General features: G+C 43.6%; 1 protein-coding gene across 1 annotated transcript in view; it reads left to right on the top strand.

Moving 5' to 3' along the window:
* Positions 1 to 2,708: 2,708 nt before the first annotated feature.
* Positions 2,709 to 25,589, top strand: part of POLN (DNA polymerase nu) — a 215,930-nt gene continuing 193,049 nt past the window's right edge. Inside the window, exons 1-3 of the mRNA XM_075066754.1 lie at positions 2,709 to 3,229; positions 7,981 to 8,177; positions 18,406 to 18,512. Coding sequence (XP_074922855.1) covers positions 2,738 to 3,229; positions 7,981 to 8,177; positions 18,406 to 18,512 — 796 coding nt within the window. The 5' untranslated portion in view covers positions 2,709 to 2,737. The remainder of the gene's footprint in view (positions 3,230 to 7,980; positions 8,178 to 18,405; positions 18,513 to 25,589) is intronic.

Consider the following 25,589-nt stretch of genomic DNA (forward strand, 5'->3'; position numbering starts at 1 on the left):
ATAAAATCCTAGCAGTTTTTGCGGAATAAGGCATGCTCAGGCACTCTGTGGGGATGAAGTGTACACATTCTGGTTGATTCGCAGGATTTGTGTGCACGAATGGAGCCTCTTGGTGAAGGAGGACTCTTTAGAGAATTAAGGTGCCAACCTCTATGGGTTAGAATTGAATGTGAATTGCGATTTTTCAGATGCTTATAACTTGCCCAAATGTGAGTGGATTTTTCACGTGAATGGGAAAACGCACATCCTTAACACCAGAGACTGACCTCTGCCAAATGTCAAGCCCTTGCAACAGCACATGGAGGTATTAATGCATCTCTGTGAAGCTGTGGAGGTTTTTTCAATAATTATCCTAGGAAACAGCTGAATTATTTTAACACAATCTTTTTTTTTTTAATTCAGCCTGAAGCATACAAATGGCAGGCAAAATTTCAGTGCAAATGCTTAAAGTTTGGTGAAGTTAAAAGCAACTGAAAATAGGGTCTTATAAAGGAAAGTTTTTGGAGATCTTAGCCATAGGCATTGCTGCCACCTCTGGCTATAGTGTACAAATGCCTTTTTCTTTTTTTTTAAAGGTAATAATGAGAAGATGAATGAGTATAAATTCAGGGAAAAGAAAATCACTTTGGAAAATGAAGAGGCAAGTATATTGTAAAACTAAGGAAAAAGTTCAAAAAATATACTTTTTATGTTGTTAAATTTTATTTTCCACCATAAATTTTATTAACATAAACTATGTGTGTATTATCAGCAGCAAAGAGTCCTGTGGCACCTTATAGACTAACAGACGTAATGGATGCATCTGACGAAGTGGGTATTCACCCACGAAAGCTCATGCTCCATTTTGTCTGTTAGTCTATAAGGTGCCACAGGAAACTTTGCTGCTTTTACAGATCCAGACTAACACAGCTACCCCTCTAATATTTGTGTATTATCAGTCACCCATGTGGAAAATATGCATCCTTCCTCTAGTTTTCTGTCTTACCTCTGTCATCCAGTTAGCAGCGGGAGTCTTGGCTCCAGTTCTGCATCCTTTGTCAGCTCACTCTAATGACTCCCAAGTTGTCTCTATCTGTTTCTCCAGGAAGAAGCTTGTATTACTTTTGAGGTGCCATTTCTTTCCACCACTAGTGTAATATGGGGACTAGGTTTACCTGGCTTCTCTGTGGCTCTTGGGACCATAGCTGTAGTCGGCCGTAGGAGATGAGTGGAAAGGGTATATTGTGCATGTGGAGACAGTCCTGTCCCACCCCCAAAATAAACACACTCAGAGGAGTATATTCTAACTAGCAGAAGGAGGACTATAGTGAGCAGAGGAGGAAAGGAGACATGCCCAAATTTCTGCTTCCTGTATCCAGCAGGAACATTTTTTTACCCTAGGAGCCATAGCCTGAAACAGTCAGAATTACAGTATTGCCAGCCCCAAGTGTTCAGAATTCATGAGTCAAACCTCCTTTCTTTCCTCCCAAAATGACATTTTGAAATGTAGTAAATTAATCATTTTGTCTGTTGGTCTGCCTTTGAGCCTTTACAGGAGAACTGTCACCCACAGTTTTATGTGTAATACTTTGTGTCATAATTCAATTTTACATGCACACAAAGTGAACGCAAAAAATGTAGGACTCTCTGCTTGCTATTTGGCAGTAGAATTCACTCCACTGATTGAATGTTTGGGTGTCATGCTAAGGATATTCCCTCTCTTTCAGCCTTAGTGGTGTCCTATTGGGAACAGCGGCACTGGAACAATTTTTATAGTGAGAGTACTGAGAGCTGTTGAACCAAACTGTAAACCCTTTATATGATGGAAACCACTTCAAGCCAGGGGGCACAGCAGCACCTCCTGCATCCCTAGTTCCAGCACATATGTTTGGGAATGGTGATTGGGGCAAACTCTTTATAGTGCCCCCCACTCCATTCACTTCAGATTCATTCAGTTTATCTTCTTCCCTAACCAGATACTATCCGTCAGAACCATTAGCTACATTGATGGCAGACAAGCCACACATCAGAAGACAGATTTTTCTGTTATTTGTGTTTATTATCAACTTGTTCCCAGAGTGTGTAGTCTCAAGCTAGAGAATTGATTTCATAACTTTGAAGTTAGGGATCCTGAGGAATAAGCTGAGGAAGGAGAAATTAGTAACATTTTTGGTACCCTGCTTGATAAATGAGGCGAAGAGTGAATGGGCATGGAAAATAAACTTCCATTTGGCCTCTGAAGACTGTCTTTCCAGGTCATGGATGAAGCACTTTAATATGGATGATAGAGAAGCTTGTACAGGAGCTGCTAATACCAGTTTTGCAGTCAGTAGGCTGTTAACTTTGCACTTTCCATGAGCCCTATAATTCACATAAATATGACACCAACAGCAACAATTGAAAAATAATCCTTATTTTTTATTACAAATAATATGAAGGAGCAGAGTGACTTTTTTAAAGGGATGCATGTTTAGTCTTTATAATGTTTTCTCTTTGTTATATAATCTTGTTAAATTGAATCTTCTATCTTAATAGAACTCATAAAACACATCTGGCAGATTTATTTTAAAATGAAAGTAAGACAATATCAACATTTTTGTGTTTTTTCTGCATAAATCATTTTGAAAAGCTTTTCAGGAAATGTTAAATTGATATTTACTTAATTTTCTCACCTATAATAAAAAGGTGAATAATTTATCCACTAAAAAGTTTCTGGTTCTTCCAGGAGATCCATGATTCTATAGCTGAATCATTAAATATGAATACAAGCACTGCAGAAAATAGTAGTCAGTTAGCCAGTACAGAACTTACGGACAAAATGTTCTGTAATCAAAACACCAAAATAGTGAGCTCAGTATTGCTCACTTCTAGTATGAGCACTTTTATAAATTACCAGGATGTGGACCTACCAAAATGGGACAATGTAGAGAGAAACTCGTCAGTACAAAGAAAGAAAAATAAGGATAGTGAAAATAATAAAATCACCAGTCTTAAAAGGAAGAAGGATATATCTACTTATTGCTCATACAAGATGGAACAGTGGCTACCAGTGAAGGAAGATGTTAATTCACATAAAACAAAGTATGATTGGGCTTCTGAGCAAGCAGAATCACCTGAAAAAACATTTTGTGACGTCAGAAATTTGGGACTCAAGGAAAAAAGCCAGTTAATCACAACTATAAAAGAGGCAGTAACTCTGGTGGTTACTATGGTATTTCAAGATGGTTCTTCACAGCTGAGCTCGGAGCAGGTTAGTGAATAATAATCTGTTTTATTTTATGAATTTAAGAAAATGTTCATGCTAGAGCTGTGAAAAATGTGTTGGAACCAGGATGTTTTGGGGTATCTGTAAGGGACATGGTTGATTCCCAAGTTACCACTCACAGTGGTTAAGAGTTTTTTGTCTTTCACTACTGATGCAATAGCCCTTAATAGCTGCCCCCGTTTGCTGGCTTTTTCTCTCACAGATCAGTTCTAGGTATGGGTATACCTGCACCTGCCTCCTCCAAAGGAAGGCTGCTACGACCGACATGCACTTGGTGAATAGTCAGGGGCTGTTGACAGATCAAATGGGAGGACTGTGAACTGATAGTGTTTGTGGTTGAGCGAAAACCAGAGAAAACATCTGTGCGCAAATCGAATGGCTATATGAAAGCATGTTCCTTTCATGTTGAGTGCAGTGTACCAGTCTCCCGGATCCAGGGAAGGGATAATAGTGCTCAGGGAGACCATGCGAAACTTCAACTTCACCATGAACTGGTTGAGTCCTCACAGGTCTAAAAGAGGTCTGAGACCCCCCTTTTGCCTTGGGGATTAGGAAATAATAGGAGTAGAAGCCCTTTCCCCTTAGCTCCTGAAGAACCTCCTCCACTGCCTCTATGGCGAGGAGTGATTGCACCTCCTGGATAAGGAGTTGCTCATGAGAGGGGTCCCTGAAAAGTTTGGGGATGGGGGTGGCAGGGAGAGGAGGAGCCAGAATTGGAGAGAATATCCCACTTCTACCATGCAAAGAACCCAGTGGTCCTATGTTATTTGGGAAGTGGGATAGACAATTCAGAAAACATAGTAGTGTGGTGGACGCGCTGTCCTCCTTTTATCCATCTTCAAAAGGCCTGTTTAGAGCCTGATGAAGGGGGGGTTGGAAGATTTCTGCCTGCCATTCCTGCCCCTTTGTCTATAAAAATCCTGCCTCGGCCGAGGAGGATATGAGCGCTGTTGTTGTGGTTGGGGCTAAAAGTGCTTGTGTTGGGTTGCCGATGTATGCATTCCCAACAACTTCATAGTCACCCTGGAGTCTTTCAAGCTATGCAGCTTGGAGGCTGTCTGCTCTGAAAAAATCCCCGCGTCCTCGAAGGGAAGGTCCTGCAGTGAAGGTTGCTGCACTGATAGGTATAACCATTAAAACGTGTTAATTCACAACTACATATACTATAATATAAATATATGCTAAATATTATATATAAATCTTTACTAATGTAACCCTTCTGCCCCTCTGAGTTGGCAGCAACAAGGGCCGGGTTCAGTATCCAAGGGTTTTGTTTCAATAACACAATGCCAAACCAGCTCGAGCCCCCACCCAGTGACCTGGGAAAATCTTACACACACCCCTGGGCACCTCGAAGAGGCAATTCTTCCCCTCTCGCAAGCACAGAGTCTTGGTGTAGACAAAAGGTTTAATATATGAGATAAACAACAAGCATTAAATTGGGAAAACACCTTAACTAGAGTTCATAGACCAAACCATGAGCAAAGACCCACCCCAGGAACTTGGGCCATGTCCTTTTCCCTGGGCTCTTGAGTCCAGCAACCCCCCAAATCACCCACAGTCCCAAAAGTCCCACAATCCAAAAGTCTCTGTCCTGGGTCAGTGCAGCCCCAAAGTCCGAGAGTCTATCTGCAGACGTCCCTCCCCACAGCCTGGGTAGAAGGGGGCACCTTACGTGGTCCAGGGCCAACTGCCTTGCCTCTCCGTGGGGTTCTGCTCCGCCTTCTCCACGCACTGTTCCACTTCACCAGCCACTCTGCTCTGCTCCTCCAGCTGTCCTCACAAACGCTCCGCTCCGCCAGCTGCTCTGCACCACCAGCTGTCCCTGCAAACTGCTCGGCTCCGCTCACTCCATGGGCCGCTCCAGGTGTCCCCACAAACTGTTCCACGCCACTCTGCCAGCTGCTCTGTTCCGCAGTATAGCTTCAGGCTCCCCCACCAGTTAGCACAGTACTCAGTGCTCTCAGCTCAGTAATTCCAGCTCTTTAGTGATGTCAACTCTTAGTGATCTCAGCTTATAGTAGGGGAGCCCCCAGTGCTAGTGCACCATTAGTTCAGCTCAGTAACCTGTATGTAGATTCTTAAGGGAATAAAAAAATCAACTCTAACATTCCACAGTGGAGAGAGGAGGGGGTGGAACTGGTGCTTCTGGCTTCACAAGGAGACTGCACCACCAGGCACAGATACCTGTCCCCAGCCTCTCTCAATTTACTGGGTTTTGGAACCCATGTCCCTTGTCTAGCAAGTACCACCCACTGAGGTTGAGTCATTTCTGTCACGAAGCAGTCCCACAGCTCCCCATTCACACAATTGGGGTGACAAGCTTTTTTCCCTCCTGCCCCAATAACAAAGAAATTGGGGATCCCAGAGCTGTTAAAATCACCATCCCAAGCTGCTGTGGGCTTATGCTAAGTGGGGGGTGGATGCCAATGCAAATCTTTCCACACCCTTTGAAATTCTTGAAATTCTTTCCACACTCCGTACAATTCACCATCAGATGTCAGGGTAGCGCTCATCCTGACTCTGCTTACACTAAATTTCGTGGTTCTCATTGCTAACCAGGAGGAAACACTATATTGTAAATAGTTTATTTAAGCATTTATATAGCTCAATATAAATGTATTCAGATTCTAAATTTTTACATTTTTATTGTGTTCGAATATGAAAACTTACCATTGATTCTGAATCTATAAAGGACCATTGTGATAATCTAATCCATGGATTCTCAAACTTCATTGCATGATGACCTCCGTTGTGACAATAATGCTACTACATGATCCCTGGGAGGTTGGGGGTGGGTGGCAGAGCTGGAGCCCGAGCCCTGGGGGGCGGGAGAGGGTGCTGCAGCCCAAGCCCCATTGCCCCAGGTGGGGGTGGAGCTCAGGCTTCAGCTTCAGTCCTGGATTCCAACAAGTCTAATGCTTGCCCTGGTGACCCCATTAAAATGGTGTCCTGATCCACTTTGGGGTCCTGACTCACAGTTTGAGAACTGCTAATCTAATCTGAAGTCCTGTATAGCACAGCCTATAGAACTTACTCGAAATAATTCCTAGCGTATAGCTTTTGGAAAAACAGCCAATCTTGATTTAGAAATTGTCACTGATATTTCTTATTGTACTAGGTGCTTAATTTTGTATTCATGAGTTATATCAAGCGGCATTTGAATTGAAATTGGAATTCAATTAAAAATACACAAAACTAGCATTTAATTTTAAAAAAAAATTAAATATGGCTACCTTAAATATGTTGGATACATAAGGAAAAAAAAGTAAATATGTCAAAACATACTTTGCATTTAAAACTGATTTATTAAACAAAGTATTAACTATAGTTAATGAATTCACAGATTGTTTCTGTTTTCCAGGGGCTGTATTTTCAGAAGTATTTAGGTACCTAATAGGATTTTCAAAAGTCCCTGAGCAGGTTAGGTGTCTAACTCCCATTGAAATCTGTACTTTTAGCTGTCTAGCTGCATCTTTGGGTGCCTAAATACCTTTGAAAATCTAGCTCCATGCTCTTCAAGTTTTTTAGAATTAGTAGATCTCATTGTCTCTCAGCTGATTTTTGTTTTCCAATCTATAAATAATGTTTTCTGCTTTTTTATCTCCCGCTCTATTTCTCAACTTTGAATGAAATAGTCCCAATGAAGAAAATATTATCTCTGCACCTCTTAATTTAACTGAAACCAAAAATAACTAATGCAAAAGATTTTCTGCACAAAAGAAACTGAAACTACTTATATTTGGAAAAATGTAAATATCAGCATCCACTCCATTATGAAGACCACAAGTATTGTAGATACTTAGATACTTACTGCAGTACATGGTTTTGTGGCATATTTATAAAGCCTGTATCGATCTTAAAAATAGTCCCCTTCTTCCATTTCTGTATATACTTTAAAAAACACCCTCCTTTCACTCACTAAAATTTGAGAAGGCTGCATTTTGATGCAAGTTTATTTTTTAACTTATTTAAAAGATGTTAATACATTATAGTAATGTTAGACCATATTACAGTTATACTTAGGCCATACTGCAGTTGTGAACAGATAAGGTGCTTGAGCAGAAGCTCCCTCAACACAAACTCAGAGTCACTGGCAGATATTTATTGAGATTTCCCTAACTTGTTGAAATTCACTGCTCTACCTTGGTCTACCAGAAACTTCTGGACAATAAGGCAAAGAACATCTTTTGCCTCCAGGTTTTTGAGAAAGTGTGTGCCGGGAATTGGAAGGGTTAATTTAGTCTACTATTCTCATATTAGTAGTTGGATGTGTATGTATTTATATGCCAAGATGTTATGAGTAGTCTTTAATATTATATAGTATTTTATACTGTGTTTTTAAATGAGCATCCAGGGTTAATGACTTAAATTGTAAACTCTTGAGTCAGGAAGCCCTGTAGACTTTGTATTGTGTACTGTAATTGAAATCAATATATTTGAAAATATAGATAAACATCCAAAACTGTTTATAATAAATGTAAATTGTTCAATTATTGACAGTGTGATTAAAACTACGATTAATCACAACTAATTTTTTAATCTAGTTAATTTGTTTTGCATTAATTGCTTGAGTTAATTGCCATTAATTGACGGTCCTAAAATATGTTTGTTTTTTAAATAAATGTAATGTACATAAGACACTGCATCTAGGGAAATGTGGAAATTTCTAGATAGAATTGCATAAAGCTGCTCAATAGAAAAATATTACTCATCTGAATCAATTGTACTTATAGGGCCTAGTCTCATCAGTAAGAGGAATTGTTGTGTTAATAAAGAGACAGACAGACCAACTTTGTCCTTCCAAAGGCTCTTCAGTTGTTAATCCAATTGTTTGGGATGCCTGTACCAGAAATGATAAGTTTATTTATTTGAAAATAGAACACTCTTCTGTTTGGGAGCAACAGGAACAGACTCATAAGAAGTACATCAGGTGAGGGAACATACAGTAATCTCTTTGTTCTGTATGTGTGTAAATAGCAGTGATGTTGATTGTCACTGTTGTCTAATACTACAACAAATGTGTAAGTAATTCTTCTTTGAGTGCTTGTTTGCATGTGTTCCATTTCTGGTGATGTGCATATGCCCCATGTATAGGGTAACTATATTTCCCAAAGGGAAAATGGAACACTGCGTGGGGCTGCTTGCCCAAGCCATGTCCCCTCTGCCCCTGCATGTGGGGCTGTCCGTTCCCTGCCCTCTTACCCCCCTGCACATGGGGCTGGCCTGTGCCTTGCCTCCTCTCCCCACCCCAAGCACAGGACTGACCCGAGTTGCTGTCCCCAACCCTGCGTCTGCCATGCACAGGGATCTCATCTGAGCCGAGCCTGCTCCCCATGTGGGGCTGGTGTCACTCTTTGCCCGATCCGTGCTGCCCCCCCACAAGACTGGTGTCGCTGCTTGCCTGAACCCTGCCTCCCCCCATGTGGCTGGCATCACTGTTTGCCCGAACCCTGCCTGCCCCCTTTCCCCCTGGCTGGCATCGCTGCTTGCCAGAGCCCTATTCACCCCCCCACACACGCATAGTCCTCTTTTCCTCTCTAGGGGTGCACGCCAAACTTTTGCCAAAAAAGTCAAGACGGCTGGGACAGAGCTTAAAAAAGGGACTGTCCTGGCCAAAACTGGACATATGGTCACCCTATCCATGTGCCAGAGATCAGAATGCTTTAGCCAGCAATGTTGTTTGGTTGCATCTGCTCCCCTGGTGACCTCGAAAGTATAAGCGGGGGAAGGCAAAGTGTCCAACTGGCCCTCCGTTACTTTTAGCTGCTCCTAGATGTGAGACTGACCCAAACAGCAATGTCCACTCTTTTTCCAGTTGCATATTTTATTCTGACTTTGTAAATAGTTAATTATTTAGACTAGATATTTAGTATAGTGATCAGCGTAATGTTTTAGTAGGTTTCAGCTTTCTCTAGGTTCATTTTTTACCATGTACGGGAGGTGGGGATGGGTGGGTCTGGCATGATGTTGGAACAGAAAAAGCCAGGCTTTAAAGTGAGGGATATATAAAAGAAAAGTAAGGAGTTTACACTTCTTCAACAATGAGGACAACTAAATCTAGGGACATCAGGATGAAGTTGTTCCTTTTATAGAAAGCTATAAGGCTGGTCTCTGAGCCAGATGGGAGACAGGATCCTTCTCGTCTGGGATTGTCCTCAGGCAAAAGTGTTCCTGTAACTGCCTTTATCTCTGGGGCTCTGCTTGCTCCTACCTCTGTGGCTGCTAGCAGGGATAGGCATCACACCTCTCAGGAGCACAGACGAAGATCTCTCAAGACTTCCTTAAAAGAAAGAGGATTGGTTCGCTTCTTTATGTCTCCAGGAAGAAGAGAGCTCTGAAAGCAGCCCCTCCCTTCTCTTTCCAGCAGGAGGCAGCCTGGAAGGCTTTGCTGGTGTCCATGTTATTGGACAATTGGTTGGTGAGAGGATCATCTCCAGAGCAGGTGATAAGCAGTGTTCAGTACATCATACATCTATTGTCCAGACTGGGACTGAGAGGGAACCTGGAAGTCTCACTTAATTCCAACACAAAAGATTGTTTATTGGGACTCTAATCGATTCCATGATGGCTTGAGTGTACCTCCTGCAGGGCAGATTCAACAATAGGTCAGAGTTGATAAATGAACTGCAAAACAAATCATGTACTACTTCAAGGACATGTCTCTGGTTTTAAGGTCACATGGCTTCATGTACTCTGGTGACCCCAATTATAGATTTTTTTTTCTTTCATAGATTCATAAATTCCATGACTAGAAGGGACCATTTTGACAGTCTAGTCTGACTATCTGTATAACACAGGCCTCCTAGTGCATATCTTTTAGAAAAACATCTAATCTTGATGTAAAATGTCCAGTGACGTTACGACCCTTCGTAAATTGTTCCAGTGATTAATTATAATTTAAAAAAAATATATACTTTATTTCCAGTCTGAATTTTTACTTATGTTCAACTTCCAGTCACTGTATCCTATTGTACCTTTCTCTGCTAGATTGAAGAGCTCATTATCAAATATTTCTTCCCTGTATCGGTACTTATAAACTGTAATCAAGTCACCTCTTAATCTTTTGCTCAGTTTAATAGATTGAGCACCTTGAATCTGTCACTGTAGGGTATGTCTTCCAATTCTTTAATCGTGCTCGTGGCTCTCGTCTGGACTTGTTCCAGTTTATTAACACCCTTCTTGAATTGTGGACATTAGAACCGGACACAGTATTCTTGCAGAGCCAAATACAGAGGTTAAAATGACCTCTCTGCTCCTATTCGAGAGTCCTCTGTTTATGTATCCAAGGATAGCACTATCCTGTTTGGGCAGTGTCATTCTGGGAGCTCATGTTCAGCTGTTGATACACCAGACTGTCTCTCTGTTGTCGTAAGGGTACACATGCCTCAAGAAGTTTTGAACTTCTTCAACTGGTGGAAAGATCCATATCAGGTCTGCAAGTGGTGTCTGTTCTCCTCAGAATTTCCCACAAAGTCAGTAGTGACTGATATGTCATTGCTGGGTTGCTGGCGTGTGCTGTACAGGGTCAAGGGTCTCAAAGAGATGCTTGGGTTCATATCAGTGTCCTGGAGCTCAGAGCAATATGGCTTGCCTGTATGGCCTTTCTACCTCATATCAAATATCAGAGTGTACAGATGAGAATCAACAATGCCACCACAATTTTTTATGTAGACATACGTGGGAACCATATCAACAATCTTGTGCAGGGAAGCAATCATTCTATGGAATTGATGTATCCTGCACAACATAATACTAACTGTAGATCACCTTCCAGGACTATACAACATGCTGGCAGACAATCTAAGCATACATATTTCTCTGAATCATAAGTGATCCTTAAAGGATTTGGTCATCAAGTTCATTTTCAATCAGTAGGTTGCACTTTGCGTAGATCTGTTTGCAGCTGACCAGAACAAGTAATGCAAAGTATTTTGTTCCAAAGGAGGACAGAGTCTGAGTTCTCAAGAAGATGTCTTTCTAATCCCCTGGATTCAGGCCATGTTGTTTGTTTCTCCCTCAGTTCCTCTAACCCTACGTGTATTAAGGAAAGTCAGACCAGACAAGGCCTCAGTCATCCTAATAGCCCTAGACTGGCCCAGGCAATACTGGTTCAAAGAAATCAGAAATCTCTTTGACACCTCCAGTATCTACCAGACTTAATTACTCAGAACAATGGGACAACATTTCATCCAGATTTGTGGGTGCTCTGCACCCACGGGCAGCCAAGATTCCCCCCCCCTCCATGCCCCACCTCCTCCCCTGAGAGCGCCTCGTCCCCGCTCCTCTACCTACCTCACAGTGCTTCCTGCCTTGCCACCAAACAGCTGTTTGGCGGTGTGCTTGGAGGGAGGGGGAGGAGCAAGAACTTGGTGTGCTCAGGGCAGGAAGTGAGGAAGAGTCGGGGCCGGGGCGGGGATTTGGGGAAGGAGTCAGAATAGGGGCAGGGAGGGGATAGAGTTGGGGTGGGGACTTTGGGGAAAGGGTTGGAATGGGGGCTGGGTGGAACAGAGATGGAGTCGGGGTGGGGCCGGGGGCAGAGAGGGTTCAAGCACCTACCGGCAGGAGCAGAAATCAGCACCTATGGCTGCCAGGCACAGAGCCTTCCTGCCCACCTGCAGCCAACTGGATTTTTAGCAGCCCATTCAGCTATGCTGACTGGAGCTGCCAGGGTCCCTTTTCAACCGGGTGTTCCAGTGAAAAACTGGATGCCTGGCAGCCCTACCATTTGTCCAGAACAAAACCGTTCAGAGAGTCCCCTAGGCTATTTATTTCTGTTGCCAAGAGATCCAAGAGTCTGGCAGTCTTGACTCAATCTCCAGTTGGGTATATCGCTGCATAGAGTTATAAAGTGGCCAGTTAAGAACTCCGAGATCATGTTAGGTAACTTTCTATTAGAGCAATGGTTCTCAAACTTATTTTGTTGTGCGCCCCTTCTTTGTGTCCAGGGTCATTTATACCTCCCCCTCTTGCCCCCCCCACACAAGTACATATTCCGCTGCCCAGCACTGAAGGCAGAGTGGAGAACGGGCTGCTGGCCGGGCACCAGACCCTGAAGGCATTGCTGCCGAAGCAGTACTGCAGAAGTAAGAGTAGCAGTGTGAAAAGTGATACTGGTAAATATGACTTTTCATGGCAGGCTTAGCGCCTCGTTGCCACTGTTACTTCTGTGCTGCTGCTTTCGACAGCCAGATTCCTGCTGCTGCTTGCAGGTATGGGACTAGGGGAGTGTCAGGGGTGGGAAGGAGAGCCTGAGCCCAGGCTGCCTCCTGATGAAGGATTTGCGGAGGGGGAAGGAGAGCCCAAGCAGGAGGGAGTCCAGCAATCAACCCTGGGCAGAAAGAGTTCTGACTGTCTCCTTTATCTCCTCCATCCCACCTCCCAGATGTGTCCTAGCGGGATAACTGTAGCTGATCTATGTAGGGCTACTACTTGTTGTTGTATATATACTTTCACTAGCCAAAGCCATTATACTTTAGTTCAGGAATCTCATTCGGATGCCCAGTTTGGGAAGGCTGTGTTGCATTCTCTATTTAATTAGACTTGCAGTACTCTGCTCCATCTATTACCTGCTACTTGGGAACACATGTAAACAACCATTCGGAATGGAAAGTAAAGTTGCTTTTAGTAACTTGAGTTCTTAGAGATGTGTTGTTTACATGTGTTGCATAACCCACTCTTTTTCCGCACTACTGTTGAGACCAATAGCCTGGAGTTGATAGTGGTTCTGGGACTGAGGATGGTTGGTCACTTGGTCCCTTTTATATCACATAAGGAGAGGGCCTCAAGGTCATCAGGGGAGCAGGTGTGACCAACAGATACTGTTAGCTAAAGCATTCCAATCCTCAGTGTATGGGGCACATGCATACAACTAGAAGTGGAACACAGGTAAACAACACCTCTTGAATAGCTCTAGATACTAAAGATAAGTAACTTTCCTTTCCAATTTTATTTTTCTTGCCTATGGATGTCGTACTTCATTTCTGGAAGATTTTTGATGGGTGTTCTTAAAGAGAACATATGAACAGGATTACAGCACAGCTTTTTGAACTCTATTCATAATTTTTTAAAATTTTTGAATAGAGTGGGTTTTTTTAAAATAGCATTTAAGATTCCTGAGGATAGTCATTAGCAGCCAATAACAATTTTTATAATAGTATAGATAAATATTTCAGTCTAAATGGTAAGATAACGTTGTCTAAAATATAAATCTGTCTTCGCTATTGCCACATAATTTTAAAGATTGCATTTATTTCTTTTAAATATCCAATTTTTCTAATTTAATCAAATTCCATTGTTGATTTATTTAAAAAAACTAGTATAATATTATATATGTCAGACTTTGGGAGACACAGGACTTAGAATTCTAAGGGGACCAGAATGTAACGTTAGTCACATTTTTAAAATTTATTTGAATTCAGCTAATTTACCCTAATGACTGGGAGGTCTATTGTGAATGACTGAATTTTGTAAATGAGCAAAAAGTAAAAAACAAAACAACAACAACATCAGATTGTCAAAATTAATTATACTTTATAAAATATAAGATCAGGGACAGGGACTTAGATTCTGTCACAGTTCTTGAGTTAATTATATCAACAGGCAGGTCACTTTATTTGTTTATGTCTCACTCTCTCCATCTATAAAATTGTAAATATAAAAGTGCTAGTTATTACTCTTCAGATTCTGCCAGTAATTTTAATGTAAATTATTATTGTTTAGTACTTTCACTGGGCACTGTGCTGTGCAATTCAGAAAAATAAAATAACAACGTCCTTTAAAGAGCTTTCAAAAATAAAATTTTAGTAATATGAAATCCCAGCATCAGTTTTTCGTTCAGATTATAAATTGTGCAGGTCATCAGTGTACTACAGTATACAATAGTTCACCTCTGCAAAACCAACATATCATTTTAATGTGGAATAATTAGCATTTAGACAAAACCTATATCTATTAGTCCACTTTTATTTAAAGCTTTGTTTACTATTAAACATAATCTTTTTTGTCCATGAGAACTCCTTTTAGTGACATCCTAGTTTTGATTCATAGCAAAGTCTACATAAATCTCCCTGCTTTTTATAACTGTGCATCATAAATTCTTAAATACAGCACAGGCAAACAAACTGTAAACAGTTTGAGAAGGATGAAAAGGAGTATGATATGCTTATGCTATTCCCAAGGGATCTTATGGCAACGAACAGGTTATATTTAAATAGCACTTTGTACGGTGTTAAAATATTAACCATTTTATATTACAGCATAATTTCACTAATCTGCCTGCATAAACTGCTGATTTAATTATCGTAGCACCATTAGCATAGTTAAGTTTCTTATGGAGATGCCAGTTGTGTTGAGTTTTGCACTTAAAGTGGGATTTTTAATTCCTTTGTTGTCTATGAAGAATACATGATATCCTTCCTAAAATTACACTTCTTTGAGTATAGAATTTTCTGAGAATTTTTAAGTGAATCTGTTAATTAATCTAGGAATGGTTGAGAAATGGGCCCTTAAAAAATTTAGCACCCGGTGTTGGATTTTATTTGGACTCAGATTTAATAACAGAAAAATGCAGTTGCTTTAAACCTCCCATATTTAAAACTCCTGACATTTTGTGTGTAGACCACATTTGATGATTTTTTTTTTTTTTAGGATTAATAGTAATTTCTACTATTTTTCTTCATAACTGCAAGTTTCTTCTTCAAGGGAGGTTGAACACAGTCAGGACACCCAGCATATATTAATTCTGCCCTGTAGTGACACCATGAGGAGGAAAATCACCTGTCTTTAAATATCAGTTTAAAGAAATCTGGGGCCACAAACACTAAAATGCCTTAATCATATGATCACTGTATGCTGCCACTACAGGACAAAGTTACATTGCTTTGGATGCCCTAATTGTATTTCCAAATCTTAACATGTTTGGATTTCTTTTGAGTTCAAGAATTTCCTTGATTTATACTGCTGTGTTGAGTGCTAATTACATCCTGTAATGTATTTACCTTTAAATTGCTGATATGTTCTATCAACCTGGACTCCATTTTAACATAATTTCTTGTCTGGGAATATAAATAAATGTATACACTATTTTTGGAATGCTTAAACATCTCTCCTGAGTCTTCTAAATTTAAGAGTCACTGAAATATTTTTTTTTGAGTGCTGTCCCCATGGGTGCTCCACTCCAGGTGACAGTGCGTCCCAGCGCCATTGATTGGAGATCTTTGGTAGCAATGCCTGGTCAGGCCATGCATGTGCAGCTTCTGTCTCGCAGCATTGGTGGAGTCTGTTCAGTGTACACACATCACAACCCCTCAGTTCCTTCTCTACCATCCTTGCCTGAAGATGGAGCTTGGGGCAGTGCTGTAGTTTCTTCCCCTATTGACAGAAAAATTAGATACAATTAACCCAGTTTTACCCTTCCATTTAGATAAGTTAGTTAATAGTTTTTTTAAAAAATACCTTTTCCCACCATTTTTTTTTTCAAGTTTTCCGCTCCCTGCGGAGCGAAAACCCTGCTTTATAAGTTTTGGTCCACTGTGACCTCTCAGTTTTTATTTCAACATGCCAGGCTCTTCTGGTTTTAAAAGACATGGCTCCTGCAAAGAGGCCATGCCGTGCTCAAGCGGACATTCACTCTGTGTCTCGGAAAGATGCACATTCCACCCAAGTGCACCCACTGTAACAACTTGAAGGCTAAGGCCCAGTGCGACCGAGACCTGCATCTGAAAATTATCCTTACGGAGAAATCTCTCCTACCCAGATCGGAGAAGGGCGTACCTAAACCTTCTCCCAACTGCTTTCCATCCCGATCGGAACTGACCACAGACTTCCATCCATCATGATCACTACAGATGCCTCCCTATTGGGCTGGGTAGCACACCTCGACCACCACACAATACAAGGAAGGCAACACATCAACCTTCTAGAACTCAGAGCAGTATGGAATGCCTGCCTTCACTTCCTGCTGCTCATAAGAAACAAATCAATACGAATAATGACAGACAATATTATATGCAGGTTTTAGATCAACAGACAAGGCAGGGCCCGATCGCGTTTCCTATGCATGGAAGCGATGAAACTGTGGAACTGGTGCATCCAGCATCACATCAACATCTCCGCTTCATACCTATCGGGATGTCAGAATACTACAGCTGATACACAAGGTAGATGATTTTCACAGAACCGTGAATGGGAACTGAACTTGATAATATTCCATCTGTGGGGATTCCCGTCTATCAACCTATTTGCCACAACACAGAACTGCAAATGCCCTCTCTTTTGCTCCAGAGTGGGGCTTGGCCCCCATGCTCTGGGGAATGCTTTCCTAATTCGGTGGAACAAGACACTTTTATGTATGCATTCCCACTGATCCCACTAATACACAGGGTCCTACGCAAGGTCAGGGACAACAAAGCCAACATTACCTTAATTGCCCCAGCGCATATCCAGGCAGAACTGGTACCCTTATCTGCTGTGCATCAGTCTGTCCTCCACAGACTCTCCAATGAGAACGGGCCTCCTATCCTGATGACAGTCAGATCCTCCATCCAGAGCTGCAGAAGCTCCATCTCAAAGCGTGGCTCCTCCATGGTTCCAAGTTAGCCTGTTTTGGAATAGGTCAAACACATTACTGAACAGTAGACGGGACTCCACATGCAATATGTTTCTTCAAAAGTGTAAATGTTTCTCCATATGGTGTCTGCATAAAGGGCTCACTCCCTGCACTACACCCCTTCCTATAGTGCTGGACTATCTGGTAGAGCTCAAGAACTCAGGGCTATCGTTCAGCTCTGTAAAAGTGCATTTCACAGCAATTAATGCTTCCCACGATAAAATCAAAGGATTCTCAGCATTTACACATCCAACCACCAAACACTTTTTGTCATGGGGTTTCAGAACCTTTACCCTGAAGTACACCCTCCCACGCCCATGTGGGATCTGAAACTAGTGCTCTGGGGCCTCATGAGGCCTCTTTTGAACCCCTCGCTACCTGCTTTTTACTACACATGTCAGTGAGGGTAGCATTCCTAGTATCACATCGGCTAGAAGGGAGAGTGAAAGAAATGCAAATTTGAGTCACTGAAATATTTATTTATTTCATTTCATAAATCCCCTAGACTTTGTCTCCACAACTGAATGATCCAAGGGTGCCGCTATATCCAAAATGACTTTTCAAGTGGATGTGGATTGTATTTGATCATGCTACCAAACCCAGAACATAGAACTCTCTGCCAGAGTCCGGTCACAGTCTACTTGAGCCATGTCAACAACCTGTGGCATTCCTGCATAATGTACCCATTCTGGATATTTGCAAAGCGATCACATGGGCCTCAGACCATACCTTTGCCAAGCATTATGCCATTACACAAGTCCCCAGGGCAGATGCCATAATAGGCCTTACTGTCCTCTCCGCTGCTACCATGCACATAACTCCAAAGTCCCAACTGTAGTGGGTACTGCTATACATTCACCTGGAGTGGAGCACCCACAGGGACAGCACTTGAAGAAGAAGAGAAAGTTACTCACCTTGTGCAGTAACTGAGGTTCTTAGAGATGTGTGTCTCTTTGGGTGCTCCGCTACTCACCCTCCTCGCCTCTACTTTGGAGTTCAAAAAAAGAGAACTCTACGGTAGAGAAGGAACTGAGGGAGTCATGCTGTGCACGCGCTGAACAGACTCCAACAATGCTGCGAGACAGCAGCTGTGCATGTGCAGCCTGGCTAAGCACTGCTACCGAAGACCTCCAATCAACGGCGCTGGGACGCACCATCACCTGGAGTGGAGCACTCACAGGGACACACATCTCAAAGAACCTCAGTTACTGCACAAGGTGAGTAACCTTCTCTTATGAAAGCATATCAATTAAGTGGTTGTAATTTGAAAACCATAATTTAGAAAAAAAATGTTAACTTAGTAAAATGAAAATGCAATCCTGTTTTCCTATTCATTGCTCAGCAGAAGCAATGGGGAGGGAGAGAGAAACATTTATTTCTAATCCTCGATAGCCTATTTGTACAAGAAGTAAGAATCCTTATTTGTTTTAACTAAATAAGTGATATTAATTCATGTTCAACAGAAATGTACATAATGTAAATTTTGCATTCAGTATATGAAATGATAAAATGAAACGCTCAGTTAGTGAATTTATTTTTATATCTTATACAGGGAAATACTATTTCAAATACTACACTGTACCGTTATTTGCTTCAATGCAAAGGATTTTTTGAGAACACTGCTTCATGTTTTTGGTGATGATATTAACTGGAAACAAGGTAAGATGATTTGTGCCTAATTATGCAGTCTTTGCATTGGCAAAACTCCCATTGAAACCAATGTATAAGTGATGATAAATATTTGTTATTAAAACATTTATACAGTGACATTAATAGTGTAACGTAATTTTAAAGACAGAATCACATCAGAACTGACACTTACCCACTCTTTCTGGATCGGGGCTCACAGACTTGTGTGCTGCTCTGCCCAGATCGCAGGCCATTTGCTGTTCTGCCCTGACTATAGGCAGGAGTCATAGACTGGTTGGTGCCTCGGTCTGCTTGAGGATCTGGAGCTCAGAGACTCATTTGCTGCTCTGCCTGGACTGCAAGCCAGAGCCATAGGCTGTGCAGTGCTCTGCAAATTCCCTGACAGTGAGCAATGCCCAGTGACATGATGGGGCAGAGTGGCCTCTCACTGACCCAGAGGGGGAGGGACTACTGCTAATCCACTACACAACCCTAAATATCGGACTGCCAGAGGCTGGGAAGCGAATATAGGGGTAAATTTATCCAAAATTGTCCTATTCTGTATATTCCTTTTCAAGTTCTGGTACCTGCCATTGTTAGAGACAGGATACTGGGCTATATGGACCATTGGTCTGACCCAGTATGGCAGTCCTTATCATTTTGGAAGTCTCCATGATTCTTCTTTGAATAGTGTCATGATGGGTGCTCCACTGTAGGTGTATCTGTGTCCCTGTGCTGCTGATCAGAGAATTTTGGTAGTAGTATCCATTCAGTCTGCGTGTGCGCTGCTCCTCGCCTGCCACGAGACTATCCAGCATGCCTGGGCAAACCCTCCTCAGTTCCTTCTCCACCATCCCTGGCTAGAGATGGAGCTGGAGCTGTTCGTTCACAGATTAACTCTTTTAGAATTGCTAATTTTAAGCTTCCCTATGGTACAGAAGGAATTGAGGAGGGTTTGCCTGTGTATGCTGGCTAACCTTGTGATAGGCGAGGAGCAGCGCATGCATATGTGGAATGGACTCTGCTACTAAAATTCTCTGATCCGCAGAGCAAGGATGCAGACCCATGTACAGCAGAGCACCCACAGAGGGACACATCTCAAAAAACCCTCATTACTGCACAAGGTGAGTAACTTCTTTCCCTAGGTATGGTTCCTTTGTTCTTCTATGATTGGAAAATCTATGGATTCATGGAAAATTCTCCTCATATGTTTTAGTCTTTAAGCATAGGAATCCAGGTAATATGACTTTTTTAGAAAAAGAATAACCTGTAATTGTGCTTCTTGGAAGATGTCTTCTGACCGGATTCCCACTCATCCACCTGTCCCCTAACAGTTGAGAAGGAGGCAATATTTTTCAAAAGCTAATTCTTTTTTTCTGATGGACTCCTCCTATCTTATAAATATTTGTTGACTGTTAGTTACACTTAGAATTTAGGGATAACTCCACTTCCCTCTCTTGAAGGAACTACAGTGGAATGATCCAGGGAGTACTGAGGCATTAGTAATTGGTTTCAGAATAGGGCTAAACTGCCTGGGCTTCAAAAACCGCAACTCATTGAGATTTAGGGGGTACCAACTTTTTTTTGTACTAAGGAGTGGAACCAGAAGAATAGGAATCTGGTCAAACAATACAGTCAGACTGGTAGTATTACAAGTAATTGTCTCTTCACTGTAGAAACTCAGCTCTGAACTATTGGTATCACCCAATTTATGCCTCTAATTTAAATTCTCTGCCTTTTAAAAACATCTTGTCCCAGGAACTCAACAAAAGTCTGAGTCATAAAGTGTTGACTGTAATTTAGATCTTAGTTTTGTCATCATAGGAATGTGTCTACAAAAAAGATGGGAAAATGCTACTTTGCAAAACCGTTTTTTAGTCTTTTGCTATAATGTAAATGAATCTGAAATATTCTTCTTTGAGTGCTTTCTTATGTCCATTCCGTGTTAGGTGTGTGCACACCATGTGCGCTGTTGCCAGCGATTTTTCCCTCAGTGGTATCCATTGGGCTGGCTCTAGCACCCTCTGTTGCTGTGCGCTTATGCACTGGTAAAAGAGGCACCACCAGCCACAGACACTCTCAGTTCCTTCTTACCGCCGATGGCAGTTGCTTGAATGACTCTTCTTGCTTTGGCAAGGCTTCTTCCCAGTGGTTTTTGGACTATAACCCTTAGTTTATCATAGTTTAGACTATATAGTTATTGTGATTAGTGTTAGTGTACATAGTTACTGTAAATAGTCCGTATCATCAAGGGACATCTTCACTCCAGGCATGCCCCAGTCCCTGGGCTTCAAACCTTGTGTCTCCTGGGGCAAACCTGTGCCCGTGAGCAATCTGCAGTCCAGCTGTTTGAAGTGCTTGGGGAAACTCATGTGAAGGACAAATGCCAGATCTCTCAGGACTTCAGATCCCATACTAAAAACAACAGTCACATCAGGTTGATGACTATCATCATGGAAGCTGCCCTCATACGTGCCTCAGAGCCAAGCCGCTCTGTTTTGGCACTGAGCACTTCGGTGTTTGTGCAAAGTGCTCCTCTGGAACCAAGCTCTTTCTGGTACCATTCAACATCTCTGTTGCTGCAGAAAAAGCACAAAAAATAGCGCCCCTGCAGAGGGTGCTCACTGTTGCAGAAGAAGGACAAGTGGTGGAAAAGGAATCACGGTGAGACCCATGCCACACTTCCACTCCTAGCTTCATGACGGCACCGTCAACTCTGCCCAGAGCATTGAGTCCGATGTGGTACTCTCTGCTCACACCCGGAAGCCACAGTGGCACCAGCAGTCTGACTGTCCTGTCGACCCCAGAGACTTTCCAAGCATCCAGGGATTTACGGTCTCTCCTAGTCTCCCTCTCCAACTCTGATGGGACACCTGCTATCTCCAGTGACTGGAAGGAGCAAGGAGCCTCAAGCTCCTTTCTGGCACTGGGCCCTCCAGCACTTTCTAGAGGCAAGCCATCCCTGACCCTGATGTCCTGACCATCTCTAGTCTGCCTCAGGTCCCCCAGCACCTGGAGGCAGAGGCAGGTACAACTGTGTCATGGCGTTTGAGAGAAGACTCCTCTTCCAAGTCTGAAAGGGAACCCTATGTGCAACCTGAGGGTCACCACAAGTACCCAGCCTACATGCCACCAGACTTCGGTACTGGTCCCCCAGCTGGCACCAGACCAGCAGGTCACTGGCCGATACAGTGGCCTTACTGAACCTCTGGGGATTTCCCCTCATACTGGGTCTTCTCTTCCATTGCCTGTCTTACTCTGTGGTTTCCAAGAGTCAGGTTTCTGCTTCTTTCTGCCTGGCACCGGACCTCAACTCTGGTACCAATCCTGGTGCTGACATCCAGGATATGGCTCCTGTGGATGTCATTGAGGCTGAGGAAGAAGAAGGAGCCCCTCCTCCTCCCCAAATGAGGCTGTCATGGGACCCAATAGCCTTCAGGGCCCAGCAGTGAACTTGGGACTTGAAATTGAAGAACTTAAGGAAACACCACACATCCTTACTGGCATTCTACCTACAGCAACTCTCTCCAAAGTGGCCTTACCGATCAATGAGGCTGTGTTGAGTCCAGTCAAGGCCACATGGCAAATTTTTTCTTCTTGGCCTCCCACCTGAAAGAGGCCAGAAAAGAAGTAGTATGTGCCAGCGAGCTGGTTTGAATACTGCTGCCAGATGAAGCAGGCAGCAACCAGGGCTAGATTCAATATCTAGGGGTTCCTTTTCAACAGTGCAACACAAAATCGACTCAAGCCCCCACCCAGTAACCTGGGAACATTACACACACCCCTCAGTGCCAGTGAGAGGCAATACTTCCCCATTCACAAGCACAGAATCTGAGTGTAGAAAAGAAACGGTAATGAAAGGAGGGAAGTCACCCAATATTAATTAGGGAATATGCCACCAGCAAGATTCATAATCATAAAACTGTGAGCAGGACACCCACCTCAGAGTGCGTGGGGCAGTGTCTTCTGCCTCATGTTCTTGAGTTCTACAACCTAAAGTTCTTTACTGTGCCCCCCTCTGCTTCCTCATCGTACCCAACTCACAATTGTTATTCTTGGTCAGTGAGGACCCAGGCTTCAGAGGTGAATCTGTGTAAGTTCACTTCCCACCCAGGGAAGAAGGCACCTTGCTCCGCCATCTGAGCACTTGCTCTGGCTGGCCACCTCGCCGGCCACGGCTCCTCTCCACTGGCCGCCGCTCCTCTCACCAGTCACCTTCTGCCACCTGCCTCTCTGCTGTGACCTCTGTAAGTCAGTCTCTTGAGAGTCTACCCAACCCTTAGTGACTTTCAGCTCTTAGTGAGCAATTAACATAACATAAGACTCCTAATGGAGCCTATTTAGCTCTATCTTTGAACAATGGGGAGGAACAGGTTAAACCAAACTGCGGACCCTTAGGGAGAGTCCACATCTCCTGGCTGGGACACCTGTCACCACTCATCTTACTTTCACAGGGGTCTCACATTTGAGCCCTTGGTTTCATCAGGGCCAACTCTGTGGGTGCTCTGGGGCTGGAGCACCCACAGAAAAAAATTGGTGGGTGCTGAGCACCCACCAGCAGCTCCCCGTGGCCCCGCCCCACCCCCCTGTTCCCACTTATCTCCACCTCCTCCACAAGCCCACTGCCACGTCCTACTTCTTCCTCCCTCCCTTCCAGCGCTTGCGCCTCAACACAGCTGATTCACAGGGCAGGGAGGGAAGTTAGAGGAGGGGGAACGCGGTGCACTGGGGGAAGAGGCTGGGCCGGGGTGGGGATTTGGGGAAGGATTCCAATATGGGCAGGGAGGGGCAGAGTTAGGGCGGGGACTTTGGGGATGGGGTTGGAATGGGGGCGGGGCTAGGGGCGGGGAAAGGGGTGAGTGGGCACGGGCACACACAGGCGCTGAGAAATTTGGCTCCTATGCTTGGTTTAATGAGGTCCTTTCAGCTTAAGGTGACCCCCTCATTTGGGACATGGTAAACACAGTTTGAGTGCTGTCCCTGTGAGTGCTCCACTTCAGATGTCAGTGCATCCTGGCGCTGCTAATCAGAGATTTTTGATAGCGGTGCCCGGTTGGGATACACACGTGCAGTAGCTGTCTTGTGCCATTGGCGCTTCATCAGGTGCTCGTGCGGCCCAGCCCCCTCAGCTCCTTCTTAACCATCCTTGGCTGCAGATGGAGCTCCAAGGGCAGTGTCAGAAAATAACCTACAAGATGCATTTATTGTATGAGTAAAGGGGATGAGTAAAGAGAACAACATTGATGATAACATTTCACTGCCCCTGGATTCAGTACTAAATGATTTTTAACCTAACACCAGCCAGAGTTGATCACTTTGAGCAACACAGCTCTATCTGTTGGATATCAAGGCAGAATAGGTGTGTTCATGTAAATACGGTTTGCTCCTGAAGTCTCACCCCCTTTCCAACCAGATGTCGGGAGAGTTTATTAAGACCTTGCTTGCACTTTCACTTATACCCCCCGATTGTGTCAGTAGCCAATGAGAGAGACAGGCAGGGCCTGCTGAGCGCTTCCCTCAAACAAAGAGATGCCAAGGACCTGGGCCATGTTGGAAGAAAGATTTATTCAATGGGTGGCTTTGCTGAGGAGATACAGCTATAATCTGTGGGGCTCCTTGGGTAAATTTAAGGACTCACAGCCTCAAAATTCAAGGCAGAAATTCATTGCCCTTTTGGAAGAGAGTAAGAATGTGCCAGGACCTCTCTCCAGGCAGCTCTAGATGCACCCAACTCAGCAGCCAGGATAATGGCCTCTGCTGTCACCATGAGGTGTTGTTCTTGGCTCCTGTCGTTGGGACTTCCGCACAAAGTCCAACAATCCATCCAGGGCCACCCCTTCGGAGGTTCCTTGTTATTCTCAGAGCATATGGACATGATAATTCACAGCCTGAAGGAGTCAAGGGTCAGCCTCCAGGCTTTAGGCCTTTATGCTCTGCTGGCTTCCAGGAAATACTCCAGGCCCCAGCAGTCTCCTCATTCTTGGCGCCAGAAATTATCAACTATGCCAACCATTCCTGTCCACCTCAATCTCCCAGCCAGGGTCTCAGAGATACTCCGAGGGGCCCAAGTATACCTTTTGAAGGTGCACCGTCACCACTTCAGATCCAACTTCCCTTTTCCCACAACTTTGGACCATTGGATACCAAGTACAGTGACAGCTGGCTATACCCTTCAGTTTTTGTCCACCCCTTCCTACCACCCACCATCCTTACCCCTCTTCAGGGACCCTTCTCATGAGCAACACCTCGTCCAAGAGGTGCAATCCCCCCTACAAATGGAGTCATGGAAGAGATTCTGCAAGACTTGAGAGGGAAGGGGTTTTACTCCCAATATTTCCTAATCCCAAAATTCGGGGGGGGGCCTCCAGCCCATTCTGGACCTGCATTGCCTCAACAGATATTTGCTTCCGCATGGTCTCCATGACCTCTATCATTCTTCCCTGGATCCAGGGGACTGGTACAGCACCCTCGATTTAAAGGACACATACTATCACGTTTCTATCTTCCATGGCCACAGAAGATTTCTCAGATTCATTGTGAATCAACACCACTACCAATTCACCGCCCTACTGTTCAGCCTCTCTGCATCTCCTTGGGTTTTCACAAAGTATTTGGTGGTATTAGTGGCTTTGCTTATATGGTGAGGCATACAGGTCTACCCGTACCTCGACGCTGGCTGATCAAGGGTCAGTCAGAGGCTCAAGTACAGAACAGCATCAGCACTGTCCAAACTACCTTCTGGGTGCTGCGTCTGCTGATAAATGAACAAAAGCCAATTCTTGTCCCAGTTCAGAGCATAGGATTTATTAGGGCAGTGCTTGACTTGACCTAAGCCATGGCCTTCCTCCCGGAGACCCGATTTCAGGCCATATCATTCCTGATAGCCAATCATAGAATATCAGGATTGGAAGGGACCTCAGGAGGTCATCTAGTCCAACCCCCTGCTCAAAGCAGGACCAGTCCCCAACTAAATCATTCCAGCCAGGGCTTTGTCAAGCCTGACCTTAAAATCCTCTAAGGAAGAAGATTCCACCACCTCACTAGGTAACCCATTCCAGTGCTTCACCACCTTCCTAGTGAAAACGTTTTTCCTAATATCCAACCTAA

This window comes from Chelonoidis abingdonii, chromosome 5 (assembly GCF_003597395.2).
Source record: "Chelonoidis abingdonii isolate Lonesome George chromosome 5, CheloAbing_2.0, whole genome shotgun sequence".
NCBI classification, from domain to species: domain Eukaryota; kingdom Metazoa; phylum Chordata; order Testudines; family Testudinidae; genus Chelonoidis; species Chelonoidis abingdonii.